The sequence below is a fragment of the Lathamus discolor genome, chromosome 3 (genome assembly GCF_037157495.1).
Source record: "Lathamus discolor isolate bLatDis1 chromosome 3, bLatDis1.hap1, whole genome shotgun sequence".
Classification (NCBI taxonomy): Eukaryota; Metazoa; Chordata; class Aves; order Psittaciformes; family Psittacidae; genus Lathamus; species Lathamus discolor.
The window spans coordinates 149,620,130-149,635,447 of record NC_088886.1 but is presented as its reverse complement, the minus strand read 5'-3'; the positions used below and the strand labels follow the sequence as shown (position 1 = coordinate 149,635,447).

Sequence of the window (15,318 nt, the reverse complement as noted above, 5' to 3'; positions counted from 1 at the left end):
TACAGCAATCATACAGGCATGAGGACATTCTTCTCATCGAGTCTTTAAAATAAACTTACGACAACCTAACATACAAACCTGCTACCCATATCTGGTATTAAGATACCAAAGTAGTCAACTGAGCAATGTAGGTATTAACCATAAATTCTACCATGCCCTTTAAAGGATGAGAAAGACAATTAAACAGCCCAAAACATACAAGTTGTTACTAAATGATTAAGCCTGGTAACTCTTCAGCAACACATCAAATTCTTCATTACCAATCCTAAAAACAGTCAATTTACAGTCTTACGTTTTAAATGGAAAAGCTACCGTCCCCAGTGTATCTTACTTTTTCCTCCTGTAGCCTCTCTTCAACTTGCTTGGAAGCAATTTCATGTGCTCTGAACAGGCTAATGGTGCTGGTCTGCTCTGGGTCCAAAATGTTACCATCTTCATCTCTGACAACCAGATCTAAATCAAGAATTCTAAACAGACAAATACACTTATAAACTAACAGTGCTCAAATAAGTGCTTAAACCCCTCATTTCCTTAGTTAACCCTGCATTCCCTTAGTTAACCCTGCCATGTGTTTAACAAAGTCATGCACACGCGATACATGATGAATCAATTTAACACGGCACCAACCCCAGAGAAAACCAGCCTTGACTGGAAGTCATTTTTCCCCACAGCACAGAAGGAATCCATGTCAATGTAACAGCATAAGAGCTGGAGAAATCGTGTCTTAAACAACTGAATTTGTCTCCTCTTCTTGATACATCCGACAGTTTGGACACCCCACTGCTACAGTCACACCACACGCAAGTTCATTTCATCCCACTCCACACTCTCCTCCAAGGCAGGCATATTCATGTTTGAGTAAACACCTATGAGATATAAGCAAACACACTTTACTTCCCTTTATTTAAAGCAGAGCCAGATTTCTGTCAGCGGGGTGTTAACGCCTGTGATTACCTTCTGCAGAGACAGAGGTTTCTGCCATAATCAAATACAGCCTTAGGAAAGACCCTTCACATTTTCCCACATTAGCGCAGCACTGGCAGCAGAACCAAGCATAAAACTATCAGGTCTACCTTGCTCTGCATTTCCCTGCCTACTGTCCCCAGGCCGGACCTCCTCACCTCTGTTCCAAACACATGGTCCCTATTTTCTTCCTCTAACTCTGTAGTCGCCTCTCATGATGGACCGGCTGTAACTTTGGGTTTGACATACGTTTGATGAATGAGCGTAAATCAAACTTGCAGGGTCTGATAAGCCACACAGAAGTTTGTGGTCTGAGAGAAAATCCCCTTTTGACTTGAGAAGAGGGGCTGTGGCAGATGAAGAAACGTTTCATGTATTTGGAGGATCACTCCTTACCCTCCTTGACGAGAGGGAAGCCTGGAGGTGTTAAAAAAGCCTTGAACAAGGTCAATACACAAACTCCTTCGATTCATTGCAATGCATTCATTCAAAGCAAGATGAACATCACTCAAGTTGCAGAGTGCAAGCAGCAGCTTGTTAAGAAACACCTCTGAAGTTCCACACTGCAATTGGACCTCATCCCAGACTGGTTTGGAAGGGACCTTAAAGCTCATCCAGTTCCAATCCCCTGCCATAGGCAGGGACACCTTCCACTAGAGCAGCTTGCTCCAAGCCCTGTCCAACCTGGCCTTGAACACTGCCAAGGATGCAGTGTTCAAGGATTTGCCACAGCTTCTCTGGGCAAAGTCACAACACACTTTAAAGCATCCCTGGATCTCCAAGCTCCCAGATTAAAAATGGTTTCATCATCAAAACCAAACAGATAAACAGCCAAAATCATCTTGCTCCTCCCTACTACCGGTTCCTGGACAGCAGCCACAGCAGGAGATAGACACATCGACCACTGCCATAGTGACTGCCAGCTGGGATGAACAAAAGCAGAATCGTTCTGTAGAAGACACCAGCCTGGACCAGAGGAAAAGTGGCTCAGAAGTACAGAGAGACCAATGACCCAGGCTACCACACACCAACAGGATGCAAACATCTGCACAGACTGTCAAATAAACAGCAGCAAAGCCTGCTTTGATTTCATTTCTTTGTTTCATCCTTTTAACTTGCAAATGATGCTTGGAAAGATTTACAAGGGTTTTTTCCTAAGTGTCCCAGTTACAGAGTTTTTGCAACTGAACAGAAAAGATGTTTTCACTACAAAATTACCTGACCCAATTTCAGAAAAACATTAAAAATACAAATTCCTAAGACTCCTTTTACTTCCTCAGTTATTTTGACAGCATGCAGCAAAACTGTTGTCTTTATTTATAGAAACAAAATATCCGATTTCTAAATCTGTTCTTCACAAAGCATGGAAAAGTGAGGATATGATTAGACCAGAAAACATTTATAAAACACGATGATTTCATTCTGTCTGGATATTGAAATCCTAGAATCCCAGCCTGGTTTGTGTTGGAAGGGACCCTAAAGCTCATCCAGCTCCAACCCCTGCACGGGCAGGGACCCCTTCCACTGGAGCAGCTTGCTCCAAGCCCCTGTGTCCAACCTGGCCTTGAGCACTGCCAGGGATGGGGCAGCCACAGCTTCTCTGGGCACCCTGTGCCAGAGCCTCAGCACCCTCACAGGGAAGAGCTTATTCCTTACATCTAACCTGAACTTCTCCTGTTTCAGTTTAAACCCATCCTATCACTACAGTCCCTGATAAAGAAAAAACTTCATCATACATGCTTATTTTAGACTCAAGTGAACGTAGGACCACATTAGAAACACAGTATCTTCCAGACATGAATTTACTCACAAGTTTAAGTCCACTTCCCTCCACAGAGAATGTTCTGATCACTTATTTAGTCCGTCAGCACATTAGGCATATAAAGTACAGCACAAGATGTGTCATTGTATCTGAACACTGAGCATCTGGAGGTTGTTGAGAGTAACTTTAACAAACTCCTTAGGCAGATGGTAAAATCAAGTAGCCAAACTAATATCATTAACAACATCTGGTTAATTGTCTACTGAGGTACCCAAGTCCATATCTTGGATTAAAAATGGTAATTACTGACTGAATGCAGTTACTGATGATATTTTGATATTTCTGGTTTTAATCACAGCTTTTGCTGGTAAAGTGGATGAGCAGAAATAGTGCAAGTTTGGCACTTATTAAGGAATGAAGCACTAATAGCTGAAATCTAATGAGTTATTTACATCACAAGGAGGTTGAAGACTGGTTGCCCAACAGCTTCTCCAGTCCCCAGGTGCTCAGTAATACAACCATGTCCCTCAGTATTCAAACTACTGCTTCTGGTTGAAGAGTGAGACATGATATCTCATTTTAAATCATAATGCAAAGTCATAAACGCATATAGAGATCTTGGGACCTAAAACTTGTAGTTAAAAAAGAACTTTGCTCAAACCCTGACCGCTGTTTGGAGAGTTAATACATCTGAACTACTAACATATGCATCCCATACTGCCGTCTTTTTTGGGTGAATATTTCCTTCACAATTTCCATTCTCTTTTGTTAAAGAGGCACTTTGTTTTATCGAATCTGCCTGTTAATATTCTGGTCCAAGCTGGGTACTATGTAAGTAGAGGAACAATGAGCTTAAATGGTATTTCTGAGCCAAATCCTTCAACATCACATTATAGCTAAGTGACTTCAGGGCACACGCAGCTGGTGGTGTTGAGAAGCCAACAACTGTTGATGCTGCAGAAGCCAGTTTCAATTGTATTTTGAATGGAAGGCAATATTTGCACTTCTCAATTGACCTTAAAAATTACAGCTTCTTACCAGTATCAAATTGATAATGTCATGAAGGAAGAGTTATATACAGATTCCCCTTTACATACTACAGTTTCTACTAGATATGTGTAGTAGAAAACATGCTATACCAACCTCATTCATTATCTTGCTGTAAAGGGACTGTTAATACACTATTACACCTCCATAAATAGAAGGGATAAGAGTCCTGCAAGCAGCCATTGACAGCTAATGCATATTAGAATCATAGAATAGTGTTGGAAAGGACCTCAACATCATCCAGTTCCAACCCCCCTGCCATGGGCAAGGACACCTCACACTAAACCATCCCACCCAAGGCTCTGTCCAACCCGGCCTCGAACACCGCCAGGGATGGAGCACTCACAACTTCGCTGGGCAACCCATTCCAGTGCCTCACCACCCTTACAGTAAAGAATTTCTTCCTTATATCCAATCTAAACTTCCCCTGTTTAAGTTTGAACCCGTTATCCCTTGTCCTATCACTCCAGTCCCTAATGAAGAGTCCCTCCCCAGCATCCTCATAACCAAAGGTAGGAACTCCTGTATTTTAGAATACTGAAGTTAATGAGCTATAGTCAAATATCACACAACCTGATGTAGTTTTAAGCATCAACACGTGGAAAACACTGCGCACAAACCTGTTGCCATAATCGATCTTGGCTGTCACTTTCTTTTTCAATTCCTTGAGTTCATCTTGGGGTAGGGTCCCAGAGAGTATTTGAGATCTCCACTCAATAAGATCATATATCATGTGCCGCACACTGCGAAACATCTCTCTGTTATCCTGCTGTTTGGAGGAAGAAGATGGGTGGAAGTTAGTTCTGAAGTCTAGTGAGCACCTTTTAAATGCATATCATAAATTGTACTTGTAAAATATTAATTCAGAAGGGTAAGACTCTATAAACAGCTCTAGAATAGGAGCCTTTCTATTTAGGTATCTAAATAAGTGTAAATGTTTGTGTTTTTTACCTTAAAACCAGACTAATACTGTATTCAGAACAGGCATTCTAGGAAAAGGTATCATTTTCTTGGTTCAGAGAGTAACTTTCTTCAGTGACCCTCTATACGAAGCAGAACAGCACTAAAAATGATGCATTTTAGCAGGAAGAGGCTCAGGTTCTGCAATACTCCATCTGCAACAAATTAGAGTCCTTCCCCCTAGATAAACCTTCAGAACAACACTTTAAAATGCCTCAGTGTGTAATGCCAAATGCATCAGCACCCTATGAGTCCACAGGTAGCAGCTGAGGGAAAGGGAATAACTAGAAAAGCACTAAACCTTCTAGGAAGTGAAATAGCTCAGTTGTTTATAAAGGCTGGAACAATGGATATTAAATCATGCCAGCAGCATACACAGACTTTCCTTGGCAGCGTTCAGCTAAGCTAGGACACAGGAAGATAAAGTTCCAGACTTACAATGGAAACAACCTCTTTTCCAGAGTGTTTTCTACATGCATTCGAAAGCAGAAGACCAAACCTTTAACCACAAAACACTGTGGACAGTGCACACGCACAATTTTGCCTCAAACAAACAATACCACACAAAACTGAAGCTGCAGAACAACAGCCTTCCTGTTTTTATGGTGAAAGATGTCAAGACAAAGACAATGCAGAAGCTCTGAATGCTTTGATCTTACCCAGAAGCAGACTCTTACTGTCTTCATAACCCTCCAAATCTAGGCCACTAGTTCGATACACTCTTAACAATAATACGTCTTTCTAAACACCCTACATCAAGGAATTACTCAAGCTATACATAGCTGTCTTTCTTCCAGGTGATACCTGGGCCTTATGCGACTGAGAACAACTGGAATGGTTAAAATAAAACTCTCCACTCTCCATAAAAGACAACGCAGAAGGTGCAGGAAAAGACTCTAACGCCTCAGACTCAGGAGTGGGAAATATCTAACTGTGAAACTTAAAGACTTCAGTCTGTTCAGATTATCAAAAAGCTGATTTGATTATAGTGTGAGAACCTTCACAGAGAGAAAATACCCATTATTAAAAGCTCCTTAATGTAGCAGAGAAAGACACAACAGGCACATATGGCTGGAAGCTAAATACAGACACATCCAAATGGGAAAGAGCTTCATGATTTTCGACGCTGCGAGCAATTGTAAACCAGTGAGATAGAGAACGTGCCACGTCCTCTGCTGTCTGAAAAGCAAAACAATGTCTATGCAATATTCAAACGCAATTACAAACAGAATAAAGGAATAAACGTGGTAATTTAATGACTTCTGGTACTGATGTGGACAAGACAAAATATCTCTTTAGTCTGCAAACTAACCAGTTTAAAACCAGCTGCCTCCAGTAAACCAAATCTGCCTTGAAAAGGCAATCCCAGTGCACCAATGCTCCTTTTGGCCACTATCCATGTTCAACTAATCTAACAGATAGCCTTGAGATATATGTATTATAAACTCATTAAGTAATCCAGCTACTCAGAGTAAAGCTATAACAGGGACTGGAACCCTTTCCCCTACCAAATTGATGAAACTGGTACCCTCACACCATGCGTGCTCTTGAATTCAAAGTTACCTGCACTGCTGAAGCATCTTTAAGCTGTTCATGTGTCTTCATGGAGGTAAATGCATGACAAATGAGACGTTAAACATCAATGGTTAGAACAACTGATTGCCACACCAAGGGAATTTTACAGTTTACTAACAGTTACTGTTACCAAAACCGCACAGAAGTCTTGGGAAGAAAACTTCCAATGATGCCTCTTTGCTGTTCCTCCTTACTGTAAGTGCACCACAACCAAGCCTTGTACAGTTCTGCAAGTGGAATTTCTCTAACATTAAATAATAGATTTCATACTCAGGATAATCCCCACAAAAAGACATCAGGGTCAAAATGTAATCCTCACTGTCGTCAGCAGCACACAGCAGTGGAGCAGAAGGCAGAGTTATTCCCAGTCCCCTCTCTAGATTTTGCTCCTTCTGGTTTGCTTCTGCCCATCGACTTCTTCCTTGCTCCTCAGCACGACCTCTCTAGTATTAAAGCTCTCTAACATATTAATCTGCCTCTCCTCATATATTATCCTTTATTTCATCTACTGCAATTTTACATCACTTCCAGCATTTTTAATCTTTACTTTCGTGGACACAATCAAAAACCACATTAGTCAATACACACAACTTAATTTCCAGTTACTGCCTTCATTACCCAGCTTAAGCTTTTATAATAGAAGACTTCAAACATACTTCGAGAATACAGAGACTTGACATTAAATCTTACTTTAAATACAAGACTTTCCATGTTCCTATTACCTTGTTACAGTGACTTTACAATGAGAACATGAGTAGTTTGAGCTATGGTACCTCACACCCTACAGCATGCTGCTCTTTTCCATCCGAACTGTACTTTTAAGCACACATTTGGACACTATTTAAACCTTACAAGCACTTTCATGTGTGTAGCTTAATGGCTATTGTATCTTTATTATCCCATCTGAGATACTATCAATGCAAATGCTTACTGCTATAAATTTCTAACAGTAATTCTTATGTGCTTGGAACTTAAGCATATGAAAATAGTCAGGTAGGTAACTTGAGATCAGGATAACTGGGAACAATCAACTTCAAGCACAAGAACACTGAGGTAAAAGGCCTTTTCAAAGATATAAGCTTACACCCACAAATTAGAAGTCAATTACTCAGTCCTTTCCTAACATAGACCAACAACCTTAAGAACTGCCCTTCATCTCTCTAATACAATTCTACGTCAGATTTTTCCAGATATCGATATAAAAAAGATATCGATATAAAAAAAGATATCGATATAAGAAAGATATCAATATAAGATACAGATATAGGTATAAGATGTATTCATCTTAAGAATCCAAATTTTGTGCAATAGTACCCTATGAAAAATGGGTCCTAACTGCTCAACAAATTACTGCTAGATCAAGGCAACACTCTAAGATCTGATTCTGCAGAAGAAACACACAGTGTTTGAGAAAACACTCAAAAGAAACACTACTGAGATTTGTGCCTTAACACAGGAGACGCTAAACAGCTTTCCAGCAATAAAAGTAGGCTTTAGAACAGCAACAGAAGTGGAATTTCATTAGTAGTTCCTTCATGCTTCTCACTCTACCTACCACAGCATCACTGTTGTAATAAGCCATATGCTAATGAAAATGTTTTATGTTGATACTTACAACATATAATTGGCGCCATATTATAGACCATTCCCGCAGTGTTGTGGTAACCTCCTGAATCAAGGGGAGCTCGTTGGGTATCACTGTTTCATGTTGTCTTAAGAGGGAGAGAAAAGTTTGAATTAAGCAGCAGTTTTGGGTAGAGTGGCAGGATCACTCTTAAGGAACTCTTGGTTTCCAAAGACAAGTCAATAATGGTAGTGTTGAAAATAACATTGCGTATAAATCTGGAAGTTAAAATTACAGAATCTTAGAATCATGGAATGGTTTGTGTTGGAAGGGAGCTTAAAGCTTATCCAGCTCCAACCCCTGCCACGGGCAGGGACCCCTTCCACTGGAGCAGCTTGCTCCAAGCCCCTGTGTCCAACCTGGCCTTGAGCACTGCCAGGGATGGGGCAGCCACAGCTTCTCTGGGCACCCTGTGCCAGTGCCTCAGCACTCTCAAAAGCAACCAAGCTGAAAGCCAGATACACATAACCCACAGTGCCCCAAGACTAACGTGCAATTGTTTTCCATCATACTGGTCTTGCAAAGAAAAGTTAAGCATGGAAGTCATCACCATTGAGTTTTTGTGCAACTTGTTTTGAAATGATGTGCCATGAAAGTAAGAACCAACAGCTAGATCTTTTAATATTTCACAAGTAGGGTACTTAAAGGCAGTTCTGTAATCAGCAAGAAAGATGTCATTATGCAGCAATCTCATGATTAGTAGTTTGATCATTTACATATTTAACAGTGTATAAAAATAAATCGGGCACAAAGGAATATAACATTTGAATCCTGTTCCACTCCATTTCCTGGCTAATTATTTATTAATTTCACTCCACTTTTTATTTTCCCTGGCATTTGTTGGAGGGTTTTTTCCCCATTTTTTAAACTAAACTTTTCCATCGACATTAGGAACTTACCCATCCCTGTCCAGCAAAGCTGATTTGATAAATAAACATCCAAACTCTTTAACAGCTGTTAAGCAACAAAAACCAGCCCAAACTGTTTAGTGTCACACACATAAGGAGCAGGAGAATCAGAAAATGAACAAGTCAATAGAACTTCTTGGTAGGTCAGAAAGCAATGCCTGGATAATGGCTTTCAGTGAGGAGTCCAGTCTATAACATTCACTGAAGAGGGAACTAAGAAACTACTTAAATTTCATCTGCAGAAGAGAAATGTATCTCATATCAAAGGGTATATTGAGTATACCAAGCAGAATCCATAAGACTCATGGGCTGGAAGAAGCCAGGAAAACTGAAATTAGAGCTAAAGCAGAAGGCAGGGAGTGCAGGGAGTTAATGCTCCAGAGAGCAATAAAAGTTATTAAAAAAAAGTGGGAAATTATTAATTCTTCCAAAATTATTACATAAATATAGACAAAGTTATGCTTTAGCTCAACTATTCTATGATTCTATGATAACGTAGCTAAGGACAGCACTAGCCAGAAGCACTGGTGATGACAGCACCTTCAAACTTGAGGTGACTTACCGAATTAAAGCATTGCCATAAAGAAACCCCCAATTTCACCATCAGCTCTTTAACCGACTGGGAACGAGTGTAAATTATCTGATAATACACCAAAATTACACCTATACAAAGAGGAAAATTGATTCTTATTATCTTCAAATCAAACTTACCCTTTGCCTTCAACTATTGCTTCCTTAAGATGAATATAGGAGGCAGGAAATATGCCCTTTGAGAGAGAGAGAGGAAAAAAGGTGTTTTCAATATATTACACATAACATATTATATCTATTACCTAAAAATATGCTCACACTCATTGCTAGGGCTGCATCCTCTTGAGCATCAGAAGAGTTGTGTTGGGTATTCTGGGTTTTTTTTAATGTATATTTAAGCTTTGTTTACATGTCCTTTCAACAAGCTGTTATTGTACCCTTACCAAATACGAACTTCAGTGGTTTCAATCCCATCTTCACTCTATTGAAGAAAACAGGAGACACCCCCTGCCAATAAGTGGCCTTGCAAAGGGGTGTTTCCTCCCTCAGCTCAAGATAGTTTGTCACTGTTCTCTAGGTCCCTGGATGATACATACTATGAAAATTAAAGCAGATTTCCATTCAAATGGGTGAAAGAAACAGAATTTGACATAGATTTAACTCCAAAATGGCATTTGTCTGTAATCCAGGCCTGCTGCTTGCTTTTCCTCTTATCTAACCAAGCTTTCTTATACATAATGTAGTATATCCTACCACCAACCCATCGTTAGTGTTACAAGCCAAAAACCTCTTCAGACAGAACCACAAAAGAACAGAACCGCTTTCCTTGAACGCAATGCTCTAAATTAATCAAGATGCCAGAAATACAATAATATTCTCGAAATACTGTAAACTCGACATTCAGAAACTAACTCAAGCCAAGCTGAGACAGTTCCTTCACCTCATCCTTTGAGGCAGTAGTTCAGTTTTCTTATGGAATCCTAGCCTGGTTTGGGTTGGAAGGGACCTTAAAGACCACCTAGTTCCAACCCCCTATCATGGGAACATGAAAACATAAAGCCTTAGAAAGCAATAAAAGCGAGGGGGCTGGGGCTGGGGCTGAGTCTTTTTGTTCCAGTAAAAGAAAGCAAACACTACATTTAGCAGCAGTCAGGCAAACGCAGCAACACGTGGGATTCATTTAAGCCAAGAAGACTGCCTAACTGCCTCTTAGGCTGCACAAGGCATGTTCATGAAACACACTGAATAAGAGATTTAGTGTATTTCCAAGAAAAGAAAATATCAAAATAGAACAGAACAGGCCTGGGTAGGAAATGGGTGGGATAAACCACACTCAGCTCTGTAGTCCTACACATGCAGGCACAACTCAAAACGCACCTCTGTAGGCAAACATTACATTTCAAGTGGTTTATTTGAAGTGGAAAAAGATGCAGAATCAGAAGTCATTTAATTCTGGTTAATTACTACTATAAAAGAAAATGCTCAAAAACTAAAACACAGTGTTACAACCAGTATTTGCGATGCTTCTTTTTATTCCAGCGAGGCTGCTATAACAGCAACCCTTTATGTACACTGAAAGCCTACCAACGAGGCAAAATGACGCTGGAGAAGACTATTCCCCCTGAAAATCGCAGTGTAGAATCCCATATCACTTTCCAAAGTGCAATTGTGTTTTATAAGTAATACATTATTTAACAGACAGCAATGTAAAGTGGCAGCCTCTAAACAGATCAACTGGAACATTAAAGTTCTGAACTTCTTACTGAGGCAAAGGCAGAAAACAAGCTGATGCACATCAAGTAGCTGTACATATATATATATATGCACAGCTATGTATATATGTATACATATGTATGTACACTCTTCTTCCTATATGTATTTTCTTCTCTATATACTCTTTTTATACATATCCTCTTCTTCCTGTACCTATATATATGTGTGTGTGTATATATATATACACACATACATAGCTGCATATATGTCTATTTTTGCAATTTAAACTGCACAAAATAGATATCCAACACAGACTTTGGGCCTAAAATAAGTTACAATTAACTTAAATTCACATTTACAAGAGGCTGAGGCACACAGGTAGGTAGTAGAGATCAGTGGACACACGGCGACCCATTCCCATGCTCTGCCATAAACACGCACCAAGATCTCCATTACAGCAACACACCCAATGCCATAATACGCATCTATCCAAGAGAAAAAGGAGCATTCCACTCTGGCAACACTCACCTTCTTGGACTTTTTTCTTAGTGTGTAACCTCTGTACCAACCTAGGAGGGAAAAACAGGGAAAAAGCATTAAAAAAGGTCATTAATGTCACCTACCAGCTGCTGCTTTCTCAGCTCAACAGCACCTTGACATGGCTTCTGATCATGCCAACAAGCACATCCCACCTGAACTGAAATTCTCTGTGGGATTAATATCCCAGCTAAAACAAGTCATCCTGGAAGCTATAAAAATCAAACTGATGGAAAAGACATGACAAAGATGGCATTTTTCATGATGTATTTAATTGTCATTCTTTTAAGTTTAATTATAACGTTCCAGCATAAAACAAAACCAACTGAAAAGTGTCAAAACCAAACAAGTCAATCAGTACATTTTCGTAAAGTTAAAACCTATGTAAGTCCCAGAAATTACAAGTTTCCAAATGTGGATCAGCTGTTTGTCATCCCAGCAGAAAACGAGGATACTTTGGGATCTATGATTCACCAAAATATGAAAGCACAGAGCCCTACAGCCCTAATTCAGCATGAAGCAGAACATCCATCCCACAGTACCCCCAGTGCTGCCTCACCATTCACCCAGTGCCACACTATCAGGCAGGTGGCCGTGTCTGGAAAACGTGTCCCATTTACTGTGCTCCCAAGTTCAGGACACACCTGCAAGCAATCAGCATTACAGCTTTTAGTGTTGCTGCAGCTATCATGTTCCAGTGCGACCGGATAACCAAAGCAAACACAAAACCCTACAAATGACGGCTGTTTTGCCTCATGGAAGATCCTGTGCTGGGGAAAGCAGATGACATGAAGTCCACTGTGAGGTTCATGCGACAAGGCCAGGTTGGATACAGGGGCTTGGAGCAAGCTGCTTCAGTGGAAGGGGTCCCTGCCCAGGGCAGGGGTTGGAACTGGATGAGCTTTAAGGTCCCTTCCAACCCAAACCAGGCTGGGATCCTGCGTGCATTGCTCCCAGTCCAGCACTAGCTCACTCACGCTGTTGCACTGGGGCCATCCTGTATTTCAGTCTGGCTGTGTCATAGCTTGCTCCTGCCTGTCCAGCACCCAAGGGAACCCTGCAGGTGACCAGAGCTACCCTCTGCAGGGTTTGGAGGACTGAACCTGGGTGCAAAACCACCCATTCCAGCACTGAAAACTAAGGGTTTGTTTAGCAACGCATCCCTTTCCGGAGATCAACATGGGTGAGGGTTGGGGCATGGCAAAGCAGAAGTGAAGAATACAGTCCCACTCATGATTGCAAACAGGGCAGGAGGAACACTTCAGACGACACACGCAGATAAATTCATTATCTGCACTCTGGGACTAGAAATACAAATCAAAGTCTCAAGCAGACAGGAGTTTTCAGCCTCTTCCCCAGTAGCAAAAGGTGAACTGATTCATCATCTTTGTGCTGCATCAGAAGCCTGACCTCTGTGATTCTTTGGGTTTGGCTTTGTGGAGTCATCTTTAACCTGGTGTCTACAACCATCGCAACTCGCTTCCCTACAGAGGCTGTGATAGCCTCACCTTTCACACTTCCAGTCCTCCCAGAGGGATATCAACAAGAACTGTTGCTGAAACCACCATGCAGTTTCTGGCTCAGGTGCAAAGAAGGCAAAGCATTTCTGTTAGCGCTTCCTCCGCAGCCATACACAGATTTCAATCCTATTAAAAGAACTACATTCCCTCAGTTTTATATGAATAAACCAACACTTCGAAGTCCTGGAGTCTAAGCTAATAATGACCGTGACTCTGCTCAAACACATTGTACAAACTAAAGAACATACAATCTAGGATCTCTTCCACCTCACTTCTCCCATCCCATCTCTGCTGACTCAGGACATTGCGCTACACCTGCAGATTGAAGAGCCATATAGCAAATGCAGCTCCTCACCACTGAACCTCTGCTTTCTATGTAGCAAGCAGTAAGAGCAACAAGATACTGCAGATAAGAAAGCAGCCAAAATCTTCCCTGGAGAACTGGTTACGCTCTTACTCATCGTCAAGGCCCTGATGTGGCCAAACAAGTCCAACCAGGCTCTTTGTTGGCAGCCATCACCTAAATGGAGCTCTTGATCCACGTCTAGCCTGTAGCTATGCAGTGGGGAGCCCAGTTTCAGAGAACTAACTCTCACTGGGTCAAATGGAGGCACCAAGTCTTGCCGCGACCATGCACAAAGAAGGGCAATGTCATTTAAACACGAGAAGCCACCTCTGATCAAAGACCCAAAACAGAACTACTCCTTTTCTTAATTCCTCATCTGTAAGATGAGGGCAGCTCTCTTCCACAGCCAGCCATCCGCTCCAAAACCAGCCAGCTCCCTCCCAAACATGAATTAAAGACATTGAAGTCACAAAAACAGAGGGATCCTGCCTCTCTGCTGTGTGCTGGGGAGACCCCCCTGCAGCCCTGATCCAGCTCTGGGGCAGCAGCACACGAGGGACGTGGAGCTGCTGGAGCGAGGCCAGAGGAGGCCATGGAGATGCTGCGAGGGCTGGAGCAGCTCTGCTCTGGAGCCAGGCTGAGAGAGCTGGGCTGGGGCAGCCTGGAGAAGAGAAGGCTCCTGAAGGGGAGACCTGAGAGCAGCTCCAGTGCCTGAAGGGGCTGCAGGGAACCTGGAGAGGGGCTTGGGACAAGGGCCTGTAGGGACAGGCCAAGGGGAATGGCTTGAACCTGCCCGAGGGGAGACTGAGCTGAGCTCTTAGGCAGAAGCTCTTCCCTGTGAGGGTGCTGAGGCGCTGGCACAGGGTGCCCAGAGAAGCTGTGGCTGCCCCATCCCTGGCAGTGCTCAAGGCCAGGTTGGACACAGGGGCTTGGAGCAAGCTGCTCCAGTGGAAGGGGTCCCTGCTCGTGGCAGGGCTTGGAGCTGAAGGAGCTTTAAGGGCCCTTTCAACCCAAACCAGGCTGGGATTATATAGTAGTATATAAGTAAAATATAGCCTCTGCTTTTAGGTAAGCAGCATCTAGTCCTCGACACTAAAGAACACAAGGGGTAAGGGAACATGTGAGCTTGTAATGACACCAAGAAGGTATCCTACTGCACCTATCAAGGCCCATTGTGACCCTGCCTAATTTAGTTCTTTAGTTTCGTAACCTCAGCAGTTTTGGACATCATGGAAATAAATAATAAATTAAGAGCCCAAAAATTGAGGGCAGAGAGGGCAAACCCCTGGTGTGTCAAACACTCAGCACAGAGCTCTGAATCCTCCTCCCTCTGTTCACAGCCAATTTGGTTTCAGACAAATAGGAAAGCAGGCTGATGCCAGAAATATTTCCTAAAGTGACCAGAGCTTTTAAGTGCTTCTCAATGTGTTACAGGGTTTCTAGTCTCACCCTTAAAAATACTGTGGGAGGTTACAGCTGGAAAAAAGCATCCACATAAATGTCCAACAAAGAAAAGGGACCAATGAAACGTTTGTGTCTGCTAAAGCTGCAAGACACTCAAATATGTAGAATAGAATCACAGAATAGTTAGAGTTGGAAAGGACCTTAAGATCAGCCAGTTCCAACCCCCTGCCATGGGCAGGGACACCTCACACTAAACCATCCCACACAAGGCTTCATCCAACCTGGCCTTGAACATTGCCAGGGATGGAGCACTCACAACCTCCCTGGGCAACTCATTCCAGTGCCTCACCACCCTAACAGGAAAGAATTTCTTCCTTATATCCAATTTAAGCTTCCTCTGTTTCAGTTTGAACCCATTACCCCTTGTC

General features: G+C 42.1%; 1 protein-coding gene across 2 annotated transcripts in view; it reads right to left on the bottom strand.

Moving 5' to 3' along the window:
- DOCK1 (dedicator of cytokinesis 1) overlaps nt 1-15,318 on the bottom strand; it is a 320,534-nt gene that overhangs the window by 281,527 nt on the left and 23,689 nt on the right. For both annotated transcript variants that reach the window (XM_065672474.1, XM_065672475.1), the window contains exons 3-7: nt 11,612-11,652; nt 9,551-9,606; nt 7,923-8,019; nt 4,393-4,541; nt 332-467 (exon numbers count right to left, since the gene is read on the bottom strand). In XM_065672474.1, coding sequence (XP_065528546.1) covers nt 332-467; nt 4,393-4,541; nt 7,923-8,019; nt 9,551-9,606; nt 11,612-11,652 — 479 coding nt within the window. The remainder of the gene's footprint in view (nt 1-331; nt 468-4,392; nt 4,542-7,922; nt 8,020-9,550; nt 9,607-11,611; nt 11,653-15,318) is intronic.